The following is a 20,781-nucleotide window of genomic DNA, read 5'->3' on the forward strand; positions in this document are numbered from 1 at the left end:
GGATTATGGAGAAAACTAGAGAGTTCCAGAAAGACATCTACTGTACTTCTGCTTCATTGACTATGCAAAAGCCTTTGACTGTGTCGACCACAGCAAACTATGGCAAGTTCTTAAAGAAATGGGAGTGCCTGATCACCTCATCTGTCTCCTGAGAAATCTCTATGTGGGACAAGAAGCTACAGTTAGAACTGGATATGGAACAACTGATTGGTTCAAAATTGGGAAAGGAGTACGGCAAGGCTGTATATTGTCTCCCTGCTTATTTAACTTATATGCAGAATTCATCATGCAAAAGGCTGGGCTGGATGAATCCCAAACTGGAATTAAGATCGCTGGAAGAAATATCAACAACCTCAGATATGCAGATGACACAACCTTGATGGCAAAAAGTGGAGGGGAATTAAAGAACCTTTTAATGAGGGTGAAAGAGGAGAGCGCAAAATATGGTCTGAAGCTCAACATAAAAAAAACGAAGATCATGGCCACTGGGCCCATCACCTCCTGGCAAATAGAAGGGGAAGAAATGGAGGCAGTGAGAGATTTTACTTTCTTGGGCTCCATGATCACTGCAGATGGCGACAGCAGTCACGAAATTAAAAGACACCTGCTCCTTGGGAGAAAGGCGATGGCAAACCTAGACAGCATCTTAAAAAGCAGAGACATCACCTTGCCAACAAAGGTCCGTATAGTTAAGGCCATGGTTTTCCCAGAAGTGATATATGGAAGTGAGAGCTGGACCATAAAGAAGGCTGATCACTGAAGAATTGATGCTTTTGAATTATGGTGCTGGAGGAGACTCTTGAGAGTCCCATGGACTGCAAGAAGATCAAACGCTTCCATTCTTAAGGAAATTAGCCCTGAGTTCTCACTGGAAGGACAGATCATGAAGTTGAGGCTCCAATACTTTGGCCTCATGAGCAGAGAAGACTCCCTGGAAAAGACCCTGATGTTGGGAAAGATGGAGGGCACAAGGAGAAGGGAACGACAGAGGACAAGATGGTTGGACAGTGTTCTCGAAGCTACAAACATGAGTCTGATCAAACTGTGGGAGGCAGTGGAAGACAGGAGTGCCTGGCGTGCTCTGGTCCATGGGGTCACAAAGAGTCGGACACGATTAAATGACTAAACAACAACAATAATTTGATATCGTGAAAATCCACAGAAACGCACTTTCCAGCAAACTTGGGGGCAGTTTGGTGCCCAGCCGGGTTGTAGTAAATGTCTCCAACATTCCTAGAAACCATGAAGGGGTGTCCTTCTTATGTTAGGAAGCTGGCAGGGTGGTTTCGGAGTAGGGGATCTCTGGACCAAACCAGCAACACTTCGAATTGTGCCCAAATGGCAACCATTGCCAGGATAGCTGTAACATGGTTCCATGAGTGTGTACCAGTTGGCATCCTTCTTATTGCATTATCGACCATCTGCAAGCTTCCAAAGGTGCCTCAAAAGAAGCCACATGTAGAGGGTATTGCATTGCTTCTATTTCAGCATACCGTATTTTTCCGTTTTCCATCTATAAGACGCCCCTATTTTGGAGGCCTGAAATTTCAGAAAAGGGGGGGGGGAGATGGCAAAAAGTTGTTGAGTTTTTTTAGGGTGGGGATTGCCCAGAGTTCTTGAGCTTTTTTGGGGGGATTACCAAGGGGAGGGGAGGATTACCGAGGGTTGTTGAGCTTTTTTTTTAGGGGGGAATGCCCAAAATTGCTCACCCACACACATCGCAAAATCCATCTCCCGTCTGTCCCCTTGCTGGCAGAAGCTGCCAATTGCCCACACAATTGCCACAGCGTCGGCCAATCAACACCACCCATTGACGCAGCAACCAAATAACACACACTATAGCCGCTAACAGCCGCGGCAGAAACCAATCAAACGTCCACCCTATGCACTAACCATGTATGACAACCCCCACTTTTTAGCATGATTTTTAAGGGGGGGGGAACCTAGTCTTATACACGGAAAAGTACGGTAACTAAGGCATATGTTAATTTATTCAGATCTGACGTTCTGGGCCTAGCTAATAACCGCCCCCCTTTCTCCTACAATTATAGAAGCTTATACCTATGTGTCTATATCTATGTATTTATCTATCATCTGTCTATCTCTCTAGCTATCTATCACCATCCACCTCTCCAAATTTATATAAACCTAAGTGTATGGACCTTTGTTGCTGATCTTATAATTCTTCTTTCCTCATCACTTTCTTTCCTTTCTAAAGGCATGCAAATAAACTTTTTATCTCCCCAAAAATGGTGAATAAAACATCAGTTACGAACCTAGCATAACTAGATTATTTTACTGAGTGTGTTCTTAATCTATTAATCTGAAGCAATTTCACTGAAGCAAGCTTTGCTTCTGTGGTGCTGTTGCTGAGCCAGCAGCGGAATGAGACTAACATCTATTGAAGCCTATGAGAAAAATCTAATTGCACTGAATGAGAATCAGATCAAGATCAAGAACGTATACAGGAAATGCAGCACATATGCTGTGTATTTGGAATTTAATAAGGTGTCTGCAGTGTACATTTAAAGTAATATCATGCCACTTTAAATAGTCATGGCTACCACAATTTCCAATGTGGTATAGCAATCAATCCATCTTCCCAGGTAATTCTGGGAATTGTATTTCTCTGAGGGGAATAAGGGTCTCCCAACATCTCTCAGCACCCTTAACAGCTCCCAGGATTTGGGGGGAGGGGCACATGACATTGATACTGCTTTATATGTGTATATATAAAGAGAGAGAGCAGATGGGGCCAAAGTACAGTTGAGTCATTCAGAAATCTTGTTTGAATTGCCCATTCCGTAGTCATGCCCCTGTTATTATAAGTGCCACGTTCCAAATTCATTTTGGTATGTATCTAAATAATAAATGCTAGAAAAGAGAACCAGACATTCAAGGACAGATTGGGTTGCATCAATCATAAGGTCATTTTAATGGTTTGCAGATGGTGATATGAATCCGAGATACATTTTTCCTCTGTTTCCTGTTTATTCATTCTTAAAAGTGACAGTTCAGTACAGATAATAGTCTCCCCACCCCCATCCTGAGCTGAAACTGATAGGGCAGAGGCATTATATACCTATTTATCCCACTAGTTTTCAGTTTTCATATTTTGGGGTACCTTGCGAACTCTGTTCTAGTGAGCATTTGCCACCACTTAGTGCTACTGACTAAACTTGAGTCAGTGGAGTGTTGCAGCAACAAAAAAGGCTAAGGCAATTATGTGTATTGTCAACAGATGTATAGTATCCAGATTGCGAGAAGTAATGGTACCGTTCTTTCTGCGTTCGACAGACGTCACCTACAGTAATCTGACCTGTTCTGGGCACCACAGACCATGTCGGAGGGCAAAAGATGTTCATGGGCCTATAGATTGTTCTGTGAGGAAGGTTGAAGGAGTTTGGTATGTGTGGCCTGGGGGGAAGACTATGGAAAGTGCTATGAAAGAGAGCCTTCTTAATAGGTGTTGTTTTAGAGGGTAGAACCTGAACTCCGTAGGTTCAAATGAAAACAAAAGGGATTCAGACTAAACACTAGGAAGATGTTCCTGCCAATGTGAGCTGTTTGCCAGTGGTACACATTGCCTAGAAAAATGGTAGAATGTCCTTTGTTAAGGTTTTTAAGCAGTCTTATCAAGGATGCTGCAGTAGATGCATTGGCAGCGGGTGGACTAGATATCTTTTGAGGTTCTTATTTTCACCGGTAAGTGATGTGCCCATTGATGAATCAATATATTGGCCTTAAGGTTTTGAACAGTTTTGTACATATTTTGCATTCTTGTAGCAGATAGGATTTTGGGGGTTTTTTACATACACAGTCATAGCTTTGATGGGAAATTTTTGGATGGGGCTAGTTTGGGGCCTGGTACCCACAAGGCCATGAATTATAAATAGCTGAATAAAAAGGTAAAGGGACCCCTGACCATTAGGTCCAGTCGTGACCGACTCTGGGGTTGTGGTCTCATCTCGCTTTATTGGCCTAGAGAGCTGGTGAACAGCTTCCAGGTCATGTGGCCAGCATGACTAAGCCGCTTCTGGTGAACTAGAGCAGCACACGGAAATGCTGTTTACCTTCCCGCCAGAGCAGTACCTATTTATCTACTTGCACTTTGACATGCTTTCAAACTGCTAGGTTGGCAGGAGCAGGGACTGAGCAACGGGAGCTCACCCCGTCGCAGGGATTCAAACCGCCAACCTTCTGATCGGCAAGTCCTAGGCTCTGTGGTTTAACCCACAGCGCTACCTGCATCCTGAAAAGGCTGAATTTGTTGTTCTGAGATAACTGAATAGTGTGACATAAATCTTAGAACTTCAGCTGAGAATAAAGTGTAGCTATTCTAAGAAGCAGTCATTGTTTCCCCTTGTGATCAAAAGCTAATTCCAAATACATCTGAATCCTTTAGTGCCTATACGTTTATATTCAATCATAGGGGCTTAACATAATTTTGATTCAATATTCTAGGGTGCCCCCAATCAACATCTTAAACTGAAGGCCCTTAGCAGTAGTTTACGTAGATGTTTCTAACATGCCAGTTAAATTACTTAAAATTCCACACATTTATATTCAGTTAACGTAGTGTGTCTCATGTTTTCATATTTCAAAAAATGGCAAAGCCCACTGGTAGCCAATCATACTTGAAGCTTCATCAATATTAACCCCAAATCCTGCATCTTTGAAGATATATTTGACATTATAATTTTAAAGATTGAGTTTAGGTTCTGCCAAGGATTACCTCATTATTAAAACACATGCTATCTCTGTGATTCCTCCCGTTCCTGAGAATCAATACATTTCAAAAGACTTTTTTTCCCCTAATATCATTGGAATTATTCCTTATTTCATACACAATTAAGCAAACAAACAAAAAGCAATCCAAAAGATTATTTAATTAGTGTATAATTTGCTTTGGCATATGCAAATCTCATTTGTTTTGGCATTATCAAATCTCAGTAATTTACTTACAGTTACCTCCTTTGGTGAGGAAAGCTCATCCGCTTGAACAGCTTTCTATGCTGGAGCTGCAAATAAATATAGAATTGTAGTAAGTATCCCAGTGGTGGATGGGTAATGCTTGCATCTACCCAGTAATATAAATCCAAAGAGGCAGCACATTCTTTACATTTACTGAAAACCAGCAAATCCAGATTCCGACGCTCCTCTTGGCTGCAAGTCCCCCTTCTGTCCCCCAAGAATCAGGTTCTCTCAAGTTGGAATTGTTGAAGGCAAAGTTAGTTTCTCATAGATGGTGGCCCAGTTAGGTAATTCTCGATTCTGGACTTAATAATGGTTCTTTAGATGGTGGTATGTATTTCTTCACTCAAAATGTGCAATGCCAACCCCTTTCCATTTGGCTATCTGATTCATTCTGCTGGTTCATCCCTGACTTCCAGCCCCAAAGTCTTGCCCTCATAACACCACTGGATGCAGATGCAGAATTACTTTCTTGCCCACACCAATGAGCAAGCCCGACCAGGGAATATCACATGACCCACTCTTAAAAGGATGGTGTTCATGCCATTCCTTCCATTGCAGAATGGAATGATGGTACACAGGATAAATTCTTTCCTGGCATTGCTTGCTTCAGACTCCAGTCTGGAGATACATTCAAAGAGGCCGAAGAAGAAGAAGGAGGAGGAGGAGGAGGAGGAGGAGGAGAGTTTGGATTTGATATCCTGCTTTATCACTACCCAAAGGAGTCTCAAAGCAGCTAACATTCTCCTTTCCCTTCCTCCCCCACAACAAGCACTCTGTGAGGTGAGTGGGGCTGAGAGACTTCAAGAAGTGTGACTAGCCCAAGGTCACCCAGCAGCTGCATGTGGAGGAGCGGGGACGTGAACCCGGTTCACCAGATTACGAGACTACCGCTCTTAACCACTACACCACACTGGCTCCGTACTGCGGGCTCATAGTAAACTCCCATTATTTTTTTTTAACCATATGAGTTGATTTCACTTAAAGAACTATTTTCTGATGTCCTGAGTAGAGAATGTTTCCACTGAACCCTAGTACATGTTGCTTCTAAATCTGTAGAGCAGCTCTTCGTCTTTCTAAGCCGCTCACTGTCTCTTTAGATGGCTTCAATTATTAGCGCTCCTTTCTTTTTATAGTCAAATATGTCAGTCTGGATAGGCAAGATCTCTTGTGATTCATCCCATGAATCACCAGTTTTCCATGCCTTAATGCCAGGGTCAATTTAAGTGTGACAGCGGTAGCTGGGTGGAGGTCAGCAAAAACCCCAAACTTACACATGTGGGTGCCCCATGCGATGGGTCTCATAGTTTAAAAAGTGCCAGAATTAAATGGTTCCGATGAGGTGCTAGTCCTATGATGGTTGCAGCACTTCTTGTATCAAGGTTATTAATATTGTGCATATGGAAGCAATTTGGATGAATAAAAAACTGATTCTTCTTTGAAATAAAAATTCTGCAGTTCAAAATGATGATTCAGAAGCTTTACTTACAGAATTTAAACTCCAATCAACTTAAAACAAATAAGGTTTCATTCAGTTAGATACATAATTTCTAATACTGATCCCAATATAGGTATTATGCATACCCTAAGCTAAAAATCAAAGCTGTCTCTCCTCCATGCCAGCCTCCATTAGCTTGAAGGTGTTTTCCTGGAGAGAGATTAGTATGTTCATTCTGTTCAGCAGCTTGAGAACAAAGAACCCCAACATCCAAAAAAGGATGGCTACAGATTAGCATATGCAGAGACTTGTAATAGTATATCTTTTTGTGGCTGAGCCACCAAGATATAGTCCTACTTAATCATTAATTTGTTAGTCTCTCTCTTCAGCTCCATTGTGAATTTCCATGCCATGCTTCACAGCATACATACAGAACAATGCAGGGTTATTTTCCATCTCAGTGTACATTAAACAACACTTAACAGTTGGTGCCCCATCTTTCAGTCTCTCACACCAATCAGACCAATTCTCTTGAAAGATGGCAGCATCAAAGAAGAGGCATTTTGCAGATGTTTGTATGACAGCAAGCAGAGCTTCTAACAAACTTATACACAACCATAATGTAATCTACAGTGTCAATAACAAGATGTATAGTTTCTTATCTACCTAAATATTTACAGTGCTTTCTGAATAAATGGATGTTTTCCCATATGACATTTGTAATCAGTGGTATTCCACCCCCTCAAAGTCAGCTGTTTTCAAATATTTCCAGACAAACTTCCTTTAAAAAACAACATGTGGCTTGCTGGCTTCATCCATTACAGGTTAACCGGTTTTGCTGGCTCATATAGCTGCATGAATTTATTTCAACACTCTCAACACATTCCTTGCATATGTGCTGGTGAGCCACAGGCAGTTGCAGCTGATGACGTACACAGTGTACACTCTTAGAACTGGTCTATATGTTAACTTTACCATAAAAGACTTTCCTTGGTCCACCACTTTGCTGGTACCCACCAGTGATATGGATTGGAAGACAGGTATCTCACAGTTATCACCCAACCCATGGGGCTTTTCCTGTACATCAGACCACTGGTCCAACTAAATTAGTTTCATCTACACTGACTGGCAGTGTAGGGATATTTTCCAGCCTGGCCTGAAGATGTGTGGAATGAACCTGGGATCTTTTGCATTCAGAGCATGTGCTATCTCACTGATCTATGGCTGTTCACTGATTCTTTCAGATAAGCTTTTCAACTCTCTTTAGGTAAAGGCCCCTTTTCAGCCTCACTTCCACTAAAAATAATGACCATGAGACTAAGTCAGTATTGTGCTCCTATTATTGCTACTGTCTGAGCCTGATTTGCTCTTATAATCTGTTTTTTACCACTCTTGAAAGGATGTCCACAGTGCCTTAAACACATCTAGTAGTAGAGCCGAGGTTTTGAATATATAAGGTCTTAGTTTAGCACCTCTAACTGAAAGAAAGCAGACTGCAAGCCTGGAAAATATTGCTGCTTGAGACATTGGAGAGGGATTTCCATCCATGCTTCATATCTGTTATGTCACTATGGTTGATATTATAGTGGGATATTAATAATATTTGTTGTTTGAACGTGCCATGCTCTGACTGCACTGATCCGCAAATTTCACCTTTTGTGTGTGCAACATTGCTTTAAAAAGCTATATCCATGTTTGAGAACTGGTTTGGAAAGATCTATGCGTCCTGTACATCCAAGTGGTTGGCTGTGGGATAAGTAGCAAGTCGTTCAAACTGGCAATCCAGATACGAAGACCTTTGTAAAACTAGGCGGAACCATGTTGACTCTCCTAATCCCTGTGAGGTTATTTCCTGCAATACCTTATACGGCCATCATCAGTGATGGCGCTGCAGTGCCACAGAAAGCAGGCCAACAGCTTCTCTGTTCTGGCAGTGTGACTCAGTGACTCAGTACTACCAGAACCCCTGGTTCAAGCCCCCTGGCACTTTACAGGCCCCATTTTATGTTCATACAGGATTTCAAATTGTATGAGGCAAGTGGGAGTGCACCATGTAGCTTCACATCACCTTTACTATGCAAGCTATTGCCAGCTGTTTTCCATCATCCCTGACCCCTGGTCTTGCTAACTAGGGAGGTTGGAAGTTGTCGTCCAAAAACAGCTGGAAACTCAAGTTCGGGAGACTCTGTTCTAGAAGCAGGCTCTCAAATGTCTGTGGTGGGGACTTCCAGTACTTGAGTGGATTGGGCATAGGAATTGTGAAGGGCAGAGCTCTCTCTCCTTCCCCTACTTCTTTAGAATCCCATGAGTAAACAGAATTCTCAGATATAACTGCATAGTATCTGTTTGCTGTTGGTGTTAAGAGATGATAACTATGGTAATTGTGAAGTGAGAGATCTGGCATCAAATGAATATCCACAATACCATATACAGTGGTGCCTCGCAAGATGAAATTAATTCGTTCCGTGAGTTTTTTCGTCTAGCAAATTTTTCGTCTTGCGAAGCACGGTGTCGGAAAAGTTTTGGAAAAGCTTCAAAAATCACCAAAGTCTTTAAAAACCTCAAAAAAGGCTACCACACCGTGTTCTATGAGTTGCTCCTCGAAGTCAAGTCGCAACTGTATTAACGGTGTTAAGAAAAAGGAAACAAACTTGCAATACGTTTTCGTCTTGCGAAGCAAGCCCATAGGGAAATTCGTCTTGCGAAGCAGCTCAAAAACCGCAAAACCCTTTTGTCTAGCGAGTTTTTTGTCTTGCGAGGCATTCGTCTTGCGGGGCACCACTGTATATTTTCTATTGAAGTTCAAGCAAGTGGCACTAAGAGATTCACAGTATTCGTGTAAGTGACAATGTGTTGCTTTTCATCTTCTCATTAGCTCCTTGGAGATATCAATAAGAGATAATACTAGCACTGAACAACAACAACATCATCATCATCAACAACAACAACAGAGTGGAATCCATAGAACATAAACTGATTCAATATGCAGATAATAGCCTATCATCAGTCATGGATTTCCACTTCAGAATCGAGAAGGTTGTGGACTTAACATAGAGAGCAGCATATTATATTGGACTATAAAATAAATTATTCTAAATGCTCTTATCCATTACTTTGCTTTCAGCCATGGTTTGCAGTCAGCAAATCTAAATGGGGAAAGAGCTAAGGAATCAATTCAAAAGAAAGCTCAGTAGCATTGTAAAACACTTGCGAAACAATTACTGTGAGGATTAGTGGTTATGTTGAGAGGTGGAGAACTGTCAGTCCTTTGCTTGATAGAGAAAACGAATGTTCTGCTGGAACTAGCTTCTAAGCATAAGATATAATGAAAAGGTTTAGGCTTAATATTACAAAACTAGAGTTTAGGGAAATGTCCTCAGCTTGCTCCAGTTTGTGGACATGAAAGGAAATTTATACTGGCGATCAGCCTACGAGACTTTTATTTGAAGAATTGGCAGTGTTGCTTAATTGCCCCCAATTCAAGGGATCCTGATGGGCAAGATGTCTTGAACCAACCTGCTGGTCTTTACATTCCAAAGGGGACAGCACAGAATAGCTCAGTTGGTTAGAGCATGGTGCTGATGATGCCACTGTTGCAGGTTCAATCCCCATATGGGACAGCTGCATATTCAGGTTATGCAGATTATGTACTAGAGTATTCTCGTTATGATTCTGTGATTCTCTGCTGTTCCTTAGAAAAAGTGATGGGTGTGCTCCCCCCGGCTCATCTCACAATTAGCTCGGTTTTTCCAGGTTTTCTCAGAGAACTCTGGGGGGGGGGTATCTGCCCCCGCCATACTTAAGTTCATAATAATCATGTAACCACCAATCTTCCCTTCTAGTCCTGCCTTCCCAACAATTAATTTTGTGAAGATACGGTAGCAGCAATAAGGATGATGCAGAGAGTTTACAGCATGGGTAGGCAAACTAAGGCCTGGGGGCCGGATCCGGCCCAATTGCCTTCTAAATCCGGCCCTCAGACAGTCCGGGAATCAGCGTGTTTTTACATGAGTAGAATGTGCCCTTTTATTTTAAAGGCACCTCTGGGTTATTTGTGGGGCCTGCCTGGTGTTTTTACATGTGTAGAATGTGTGCTTTTATTTAAAATGCATCTCTGGGTTATTTATGGAACATAGGAATTCGTTCATTTTTTCCCTTCAAAATATAGTCCGGCCCCCCACAAGGTCTGAGGGACAATGGACCGGCCCCCTGCTGAAAAACTTTGCAGATCCCTGGCTTACAGCATTGCTTATTTTTAAGACCTGGGTGGTGCTTGCTTGGCCAGGAATTTCTACAGCTTCCAGGGAGCTGGGGAAATGGAGTTTCCAGTGACTCTGTGCTCAAAATGGGCTCTTGTTCCCAGGATCCGTGACAGTGGTAGATTTTTCTCCTTAAGCATTCACTTGTCAAAATTCCTTCTCCTCCCCACTCATTCCCCTGGTTATAATCTGAGGGAAAGGGGGAAGAAAGAGTGTTGGCAGAAGGAAAGACTGGTGCTGGGACAAGTGGGGATGGGCCTTTTATGCTCCAGGTATTTTGTAGGAGTTCTTGGCATGGCTCAAAATGAGATTGAGGGTGACACACTCTGCATCCACTCCGGAGTTCAGTATTGGTATACAGTGGTACCTCGGGTTACATACGCTTCAGGTTACAGACTCCGCTAATCCAGAAATAGTACCTCAGGTTAAGAACTTTGCTTCAGGATGAGAACAGAAATCGTGCTCCGGTGGCGTGGCAGCAGCAGGAGGCCCCATTAGCTATAGTGGTGCTTCAGGTTAAGAACAGACTGCCGGAACGAATTAAGTACTTAACCCGAGGTACCACTGTATAAAGCTGTGAAAAGAAATTGCACCTTTTGTGCTGTGAGCCTGTCTCTCTTATTTTTCCTTATGCACCTCCTAAGTTTAACTCTTGCTGTTTCTTTTAATTCTGGTTTATTTCTTGCATTTTAGTACCTAACTGCTCATTTCTTCTGTTTCTTCTGCTAGATTGCTAAATGTTCGAAGGAATTTAGACTTAAACCAGACACTGCATGTTGCTTGAGACTGTTCACAATAATTTTTTTCTCCTCTGGCATGTCAACAGGTTTCTTTATTTACTGGCCTTCCCTTTTCCACCCTCCAGACCTTCTAATATTGATCACTGCCTCTCCTTTGTTGCAGGCACACATACACCCCATTTTCTCATTATGTTTAAGAACATTTTAAAGCACCAAGCTCTTCAGAAAATATTTTCAGTTAGCATTTTGTCTCAGCAAAAAATGATTCAGCCTTCAAAGCCCTGTGCTTGCTCCCATTTCTTGCTTTTTTAGTCTTTATTAAATTAGCTGCTTGAAATAGTCGATGGATGCACCAAACAAGATTAGTATCTGTAATTTACCCAGATCTTGCCCTAGAACTTTCAGTTATCCACATCAGAGGTTATTAGGACCCTGAGAATGTTAAAGGACTTTGAAATTTGTAATATGAATTGTTCAAAAGGGTGCAAACACGAAAGCATATTTGTGGGTGGGTTCCAGTAGCATGCAGAGTACTGTATATCATATGTTTTCATTGACTTGACTATGTTCTCATTGATCCAGAATGAAATATGTTATTGTCTGATACCCCGCCCATCTGACTGGGTTTGCACAGCCACTCTGGGCGGCTCACAACAGAATATAATAATAAAAAAGCAATAAAGCATCAAACATTAAAAACTTCCATAAACAGAGCTGCCTTCAGATGTCTTCTAAAAGTCAGATAGTTGTTTATCTCTTTGACATCTGATGGGAGGGCATTCCACAGAGCAGGCGCCACTACTGAGAAGGCCCTCTGCCTGGTTCCCCATAGTTTAGCTTCTTGCAGTGAGGGAACCACCAGAAGGCCCTCGGAGCTGGACCTCAGTGTCCGGGCAGAACAATGGGGGTGGAGACGCTCCTTCAGGTATACTGGGCCGAGGCCGTTTAGGACTTTAAAGGTCAGCACCAACACTTTGAATTGTGCTTGGAAACATACTGACACATACAGACCACAAACATACCTGCAAATTTTGTGAAGGTGTTTATCTGCCCATGTGGGAGGCTCAGCTGCCTTGAAGGCTGCCACTTCAGCTGTGTTGTGAGCAGGGGTGGACGAAGGGGGATGACAAAATGCTGGGCGGCACTCACCGCAGGACCTGCAGTGCGCCCGAGCCATGCGTCTCTCCTGGGAGAGACGCAGTGGCTCGGGGGCGCGCAGGCTCTGCGTTGCCAAACAATCCGTCTGCTGCCACCCTACCCCCAGCTGTAGGGCATCTGAGTGTGAGGAGGCAGGCAGACTCTGGAGGCCCCGTGGTATGCCCCGCCCCTATGGGCAGCTCGCCCTGCCCTTGCCCCGCCCCTATGAGCGGCTCACCCCGCCCCAGGCACCCGAGTGGCTTCCTCCGCCTCTGGTTGTGAGTCAAGCTCTACCACTGGGGATGTTTCCACTGATGGTAGCCAGCACAGGGCTTTGAAACAGAGTGTTGCAAGGGCAAAGCAGAGTCACATCAGTGTGCCCAATCCTAAACTGCACTAGCCTGTAGCTGACACAGCCTCTGCCTTCCATCACATCTGGTGTGAGTTGGCAAAATTTCAGGTGGCAGAGTGGCTGACCTGTTGCTCTACTCCAAGCTGGATGAGTGAACTCTTAAGTCTATTACACTGGCGCCCCCATCATGCTTAATCGGGTCCTCCCTTAAAGAGGGCATGTGTTGCGGTGAGACCTGGCAACCAAACCCTGTGTTGTGGGTGGGTACGTTTGGATAGCCACCACACCCAGTTGGTAGATCCCTTGATGCAGGGTTTAATCAGATCAATGGGATGCAAGCTAAACGGATCAAGGGACCTATATATACCTATACACGTGACCCAGAGCTTCCTCTTTCAGTGCGTGCACACCCGCCCACCTCTCCCTATATTTAGAGCTTGCACGCTTGACCTTGCTATGCTGTCGTCAGTCGTCTGTCTTGGGACAGGGGCACGGCAGGAATTTTCCCCACTAGGCTGATTGGCTGATGCCATTTGGGTTTTGCCTGCCGCGTAGCAAATCGTCACAACTTGTAAGGTTGTGGATAGGCTCTGGTTCAGGGGATAGGAATGGGGGAACGCTCTTGCCATCCCTATGTGAAGGGTATTCTGTTAAAGGAATCCAGGGACTCAATGGTTTGGTCAACCCTGCGAGGGGGTTGTGCCCATGCCTTGAGTCCAGGGGGACATCTGGGTGGTGGACATAGCCTGTTCCCGGCTTTCCGCCTATCCGGGTGTTCACCCTAGGCTGACCTATGCTGGTGCCATGGGTCAGCGCTACCTGCAACAGTGCAGGGAGCTAGTCAAACTAGAGCCCATGCAACCACTCACTTGCTGTAATCAATAAAGTTGTGGCCTAAATTCTGCCAAAAACCAAACCAAAATTTTGAGTATTGTCTGAATTTATTTAAGGTCTGAACATGCAATGTTTAAAGGTCTGAACATGCAAAATAGTCACAAAGTGAAGTGTCTGCTTTCAGTGGGTCTACTCTAAGCATGATTAATCTGACTACAACCTACTGTGAATAAACAAACTAGCTATTTTGCTTTGGTCATCTAAAAGTAATAATAATAATAATAATAATAATAATAATAATAATAATAATAATAATAATAATAATAATTTAAATTTATTTATACCCCACCCATCTGGCTGAGACTCCCCAGCCACTCTGGGCGGCTCCAACAGAATATTAAAAACATGATAAAGACATCCAGGTCCTAAGTAAATATCATGCCCATTCATCTATCTGAGAATTCTGGATATAACCCAGGTCTTTTTCAAATTGTTCATATTTGGGGTTAATTCTCAAAAGCACCATTAAAAGGAAGCCTTTTATTTTGTACCACAGGAAATTCATAAGCTTTCTGTAAAACATTCACACCATAATAAAGATTTGTCTGTTAACACAAAACTTAACAAGAACTGTATTATTTAAATTGTACAGTATTTGTATGTTACTAACAATTAAAGTCTACGGCAATAACACTACTAAACTGTATAAAACCAAAAGGTGGCAATGTTCCGGGAGGCCTGTAAAAGGGTTATCTTGATCATCAAGATAACCCCAGGATTAATTGGTAGTTGCTGAAAGAATGAGCTCATATATGTTTATTCACTTGCTTTGATATATGCTAATTGGCTTGCTCTGATGCTACACTTATCTGTGGGCTTGGTGGGCTTGGTTACTGACCTAGAGAGGAAAGACTTGGAGGCTTGCCACATATGCCTTCGTTGGCAGGTGGACCGATGGGAGGTTCTGGCCAATTGGACGTAAGCTGATATTTGTATAAGTAATGCATGAAAGCTTTCCTGGGTGCAGATAAGTTATGATGAACGCTTGCTCTGGTTATCTCCTGCTTGAACTGCTGCAATGCACTCTACTTGGGGCTACCTTTGAAGGTGACCCAGAAACTACAACTAATCCAGAATGTGGCAGCTAGACTGGTGACTGGGAGTGGCAGCCGAGACCACATAACACCGGTCCTGAAAGACCTACATTGGCTCCCAGTATGTTTCCGAGCACAATTCAAAGTGTTGGTGCTGACCTTTAAAGACCTAAACGGCCTCTGCCCAGTATACCTGAAGGAGCATCTCCACCCGCATCGTTCAGCCAGGACACTGAGGTCCAGTGTTTAGGGTAGTTTGTAATGACTAATGTTTTAATGTATTTTAACTCTTTTGTTGGAAGCCCCCCAGAGTGGCTGGGGAAACACAGCCAGATGGGCAGGGTATATATAATAATATTATCCTGACCCCTTCACCAGCAAGACTCAAGGGGTGTAAGTCATCTTCACACAGGGATGTCCACACTAAAGAAATTCCACACAATGAATTGTAGCAAATGTGGATTCTCAAGCAAATTTGATGGGGTGGGGGCTGCAGCCATTCCTTGCTCTCTTATTAAAATGCCTGTGATACATAAGCATATATCAAAACATGCATTCTTTTTCATTGACATGAGAGTCAGGCTGAGTAGTCTCAATTAGTCTTTAGCTTCATGTGGCGCTCTAAACTGAACTCAAGAGCTACTGCAAATGCAATTCATATGCATACAAGTAGGCCTTCTCAATCCTTAAAAATCCTTCTAATGTAAAGGCCATGTCTGAAACTTGTCCCATGTAAAATATTTTTTTAAGGGAATCCCACCTATGTGTGTTGATGTCACACACAACAAAAATTGTTTGTGATTACGGCAACTAAGTCAACAAGTATAAAGAGCACTTAAACAATAGTCAACTACCTAGTTTTGCCTAGTTCCAAAGTGATCAGGAGAACTGTGTCTGAGGGGAAAATAATTTTTTTGCAGATTTCCCCTTTAACGGGCTTTAGAGATACTTCAGTTAGGCATTTAATTTGTATACATGCTTTCAAAAATATCCACAGGGTGCGATTAAAAGAATTGTGCCATTCATTGAGAAATTAATTGGGGATCAAAATACCCACCTTACATCCCAGCCCATTTTAACAGTTCTGGAACCCCCCTGCCAAGAAAACTAGGTGGCCATCCCCAGTTACCTTTTGGAAATGGTGAAGGTTGCAGTGGTGGGAGTGAAATGCTTGAGCTCATCGTGTAAGTGGTGCTTTGTTTTCTCTCCTTAGGTGCTGACGCTGTAGAAGCCCAGTGTAAGAGATTTGAAGTGAGCTCCAGTGAAGATGGAAGGGTGCTCTTCTCTGCTGACGAAGAAGAGATCGTCATTGGAGCAGACAGACTGAAAGTCACAGGTAGGGAAGAACAGCGGTACCCTTTTTTTATTTATTTAAAAGTGCTAATGGTATTGATGGTGATACGCCCATAAGGTTTGCATAAGTATACCACAGTTTATTTTAAATGAGGAGGAAGACTTGCTCTCCATCATTTATGCACATTTTTCTAATGCATGTTCATGCACTCGACCAACAGATATACCACACGTTGTTCTGCATTAAGGGTGCGGAAATAGAACCTGCAACCAAATATGGCAGTGTGGAATGCTCCTGTTCATCATTCCAGAAATCCTAGTCTATTCCGCTCCCTATCCCAGTTTTTTGTTCTCTCCTCACCTGCTGCTTAACAGTCAGCATTCCGTGTGCACTGAGCATGCTCAATCTTTATTGGACTGTTGTTTTTTTTTGGGGGGGGGGTCATCTCTAAGGGTTTTCGCTAAATATTTTTTGCCCTTGTACAAATTTTGTGGTTCCCCAAAACTACTACTACTACTACTACTACTACTACTAATAATAATAATAATAATAATAATAATAATTGTACCCCTCCCATCTGGCTGGGTTGCCCCAGCCACTCTGGGCAGCTTCTAGCAAAATATAAAACCACAATAAAACATCAAACATTAAAAAATTCCCTATATAGGGATACCTCCCTCTCATGTGTGGATAATTTTGGCTACCCAAGGACCAGCGCTCAAGAAATATCCTTATCTTAGGCAAAGGAAAGGAAAGCCTAAGGTAGATAGGAAGGGGGTTGTGACCAGTCAAAGGGCTGAAGGATGAGTAAACTGGAAGTGGGTAGACTTGGTGGATTCTGCATAAAGGAAAAATGGAGGAGCAAAGGAAGAAGTCAGGGATGTTTGAGGAGGAAGAAGCTTGGTGAAACCAAGAAACCGAGGAGTGATAGGCTCTGCCTCATGCTAGGGAGTGGCATGGTGGGCACCAAAGTACGAAAATGGTGGCCTGCTGGGGCCAAAAACAGAGCCAGGGACAGAGTGGACACAGGCTGCTGCAACCTCATCCTGACTGGGAAGCCAGGAGAAAAAGCTGCAAGATGAGTGGCAACAGATACAGTCCTGAGTAGCAACATACAGTGGTACCTCGGGTTACATATGCTTCAGGTTACATACGCTTCAGGTTACAGACTCCGCAAACCCAGAAATAGTACCTCGGGTTAAGAACTTTGCTTCAGGATGAGGACAGAAATCGTGCTCTGGCGGCGCAGCAGCAGCAGGAGGCCCCATTAGCTAAAGTGGTGCTTCAGGTTAAGAACAGTTTCAGGTTAAGTATGGACCTCCAGAATGAATTAAGTACTTAACCTGAGGTACCACTGTACTTCCATGGAAGGTCCAACTCAGGGCCTTGAAAGTGAGGCTGGCAAAGAGTGGGAGGGGCATAACCTCACCTTGGTCTAACCTCACCTTGAGTTTGTTTTTATGTCTGCTTTTTTTAAAAAAAAATAAACATGGAAGTTGTTGAGTCGCATCTACCTTTCTGGCTCTGTTATTTGGGAAACCAAAGTGGAAGATCTGGATCTCTGTGGTGCTGAGTTCCCCCCTCCCCTTTTGTTGATGTCCAGACACAGCAATAACGTAGACAGATATTCTCCTGCTGTAGAATTCGACTCTCTACCCGCAGTTCTGTTTCACATGCCATCATTAATACAGCATTAATTTATTGCGCTTTTGCCATTTTGAGAGGTTTACTTAGGTAACGCCACCCCCACCCCCAATAGTCATAAAAGCTGCCATTACCCAGCGTGTTAATAGTCGCCTGTACTCAAAATGTCAGCTCTAATTTCTCTGTGACTTAAGGGTACGTACTTAAAAGTACTCTATAAAGAGTGCTTCAAGACAGTTCACCTTGAACTGGGGAAGCCGAAACCTATTTCTTACTAGAGGACTACTCCATGGATCGGAATACTGAGGAATGGCTTTCCCTCAGTGTGTCAGTTACTCTCCAGTGAAAGACTGCATTTCACTAAAATTTCCAGAGACTATTTTGACTGCATTGGCATGTACTCTGTCAAACTGATAGTGGTGGTTACATTCAATATTGCCTTGGTTTATACTTTATTCCCATGTTCTACTGCAATGTGCCAGAAGCAAGAGGTTGCTGATTCAATCCAACATTACAAGCTGACTCTTGTTACTGCAAATTGTATAATTATATTGGTGCAGATATCAATCTTTAGCACACTTTAAAATGTTCCGCATTATTATTTGACTTGGAAAGGATGAATCATACAACTAAAATCATGAGATTGATTGTCCAAGATCTATTTGACACATTATGCAGAATGAGGCGCTGTCCCACCACTTTATACCAAAGGTGGGTATCATTTTTTGAATGCTTCCCTATGTAAAAAATAAACAAAAAATAAACAAACTATAAAATGGGGGAAAGAGCTATGCTATTTCTCCTTTGTTGTTCTAGTTTTCTACATGTCAGGAACTCTCTCTTTTTAAAAAACTTTGAAAACAATTAAAAAATGTGATACCCCATCTGCAATTTGAAATGATGCATCCCAAATTCTACAATTTGAGTCAAGAGTAATGCATTGAACAACTCTATAATGTGAAGTGATCTCCACATCCCCAAGTGTTAGGAAGTTTCAGGAACAATCATTACCAAATCAGTTTCCTTATGATGAGAGATTACCAGAATTTTTTTTGTGGAGTCTCTATTTGCAAACATACAAGTTGAGCAAGGATGAGCTTCCTGGCATCCAGACCAAAAGTTCTAGTTTTAAAAGTATCACAAATGTTCAAAAGCAAGAGCAGGTCCCCAAGCCTGCAGACTGCCAGCCAGCAACAAAAATCTTTCATATGGTTGATTTCAGCTGCATCCTTTTTTTGTCTCCCTATCCTCCCTGCGTGCACATTCTCCTCTTTGTATGTTTACAGAGGCTTTCATTTGAACACAAATCTGTACACACAGTTCCCAGGCTAGCACAAAAACGTTTTTTAATATTTATTTTCCAGGTTATAACAATACGCCAACAAACAATTCCCATATGCCCCACCCCAGTAAACATTCTGTGTGTATGCAATGTAAATAATAAACACTAAGTTTGTAAGGAGTTTAGAAGTTTTGAGCAAAAACACCTCTTTTTGGAGAGCCAACTAGATATATACCCCCTCCCCAATAACCATGCACAGGAGTTTGTGCATCCCGTTGCCAGTAATTTCCGCCCCCGCCCCCCCGAAATGAAATAGAATCAGATAACAGGAAAATCTGGTATACTTGTCTGCACCAGTGGAACTACTACATACATAACGTGTGATATTTTATTGTATTTTTGGTTTCTATGGAAGCCGCCCAGAATGGCTGGGGAGGCCCAGCCAGATGGGCGGGGTATAAATATATTATTATTATTATTATTATTATTATTATTATTATTATTATTATATTGGGAATCAAACTTGGCAGATCATCACAGCATCCATACTGGGTGTCCATCAATATGCAGATGATACCCAGCTCTACCTCTCTTTCAAATCAGAACCAGTGAAGGCGGTGAAGGTCCTGTGTGAGTGCCTGGAGGCGGTTGGAAGGATGGATGGCGGCTAATGGATTGAAGTTGAATCCTGACAAGACAGAAGTACTGTTCTTGGGGGACAGGGGGCGGGCTGGTGTGGAGGACTCCCTGGTCCTGAATGGGGTAACTGTGCCCCTGAAGGACCAGGTGCGTAGCCTGGGAGTCATTTTGGACTCACAGCTGTCCATGGAGGCGCAGGTCAATTCTGTATCCAGGGCAGCTGTCTACCAACTCCACCTGGTACGCAGGCTGAGACCCTACCTGCCCGCGGACTGTCTCGCCAGAGTGGTGCATGCTCTAGTTATCTCCCGCTTGGACTACTGCAATGCGCTCTACGTGGGGCTACCTTTGAAGGTGACTCGGAAACTACAGCTAATCCAGAATGCGGCAGCTAGACTGGTGACTGGGGGCGGCCGCCGAGACCACATAACACCGGTCTTGAAAGACCTACATTGGCTCCCAGTACGTTTCCGAGCACAATTCAAAGTGCTGGTGTTGACCTTTAAAGCCCTAAACGGCCTCGGCCCAGTATACCTGAAGGAGCGTCTCCACCCCCATCGTTCTGCCCGGGTGCTGAGGTCCAGCGCTGAGGGCCTTCTGGCGGTTCCCTCATTGCGAGAAGCAAAGCTACAGGGAACCAGGCAGAGGGCCTTTTCGGTAGTGGCGCCCGCCCTGTGGAACGCCCTCCCATCAGATGTCAAAACGATAAACAACTACCTGACATTCAGAAGACATCTTAAGGCAGCCCTGTTCAGGGAAGTTTTTAATGTATGATATTTTAGTGTTTTTTTGGTTTTCGTGGAAGCCGCCCAGAGTGGCTGGGGAAGCCCAGCCAGATGGGCGGGGTACAAATAATATATTATTATTATTATTATTATTATTATTATTATTATTATTATTATTATTATTATTATTATTATTTACTATTCCTGATTTATCAAAGACCAGTGTGGCTGGTTTTTGAGAATAAAACATTTCCCCTATGTCAGTTGTTCAAGGGAACAGTGAACAATTTTGTATTTCTAAAAATACTTTCTCCCCCCCCCCCACAAAAGGCCATTGATGCTGATATTTTATAACTTTCTCTTTTAGCA

General features: G+C 43.0%; 1 protein-coding gene across 2 annotated transcripts in view; it reads left to right on the forward strand.

The window, feature by feature from the left end:
- Positions 1–20,781, forward strand: part of SGCZ (sarcoglycan zeta) — a 563,963-nt gene that overhangs the window by 504,550 nt on the left and 38,632 nt on the right. For both annotated transcript variants that reach the window (XM_081209054.1, XM_081209053.1), the window contains one exon: positions 16,042–16,164. In XM_081209054.1, coding sequence (XP_081065180.1) covers positions 16,042–16,164 — 123 coding nt within the window. The remainder of the gene's footprint in view (positions 1–16,041; positions 16,165–20,781) is intronic.

This window comes from Podarcis bocagei, assembly GCF_964188305.1.
Source record: "Podarcis bocagei genome assembly, chromosome: 9".
In the NCBI taxonomy this organism is placed as follows: Eukaryota; Metazoa; Chordata; class Lepidosauria; order Squamata; family Lacertidae; genus Podarcis; species Podarcis bocagei.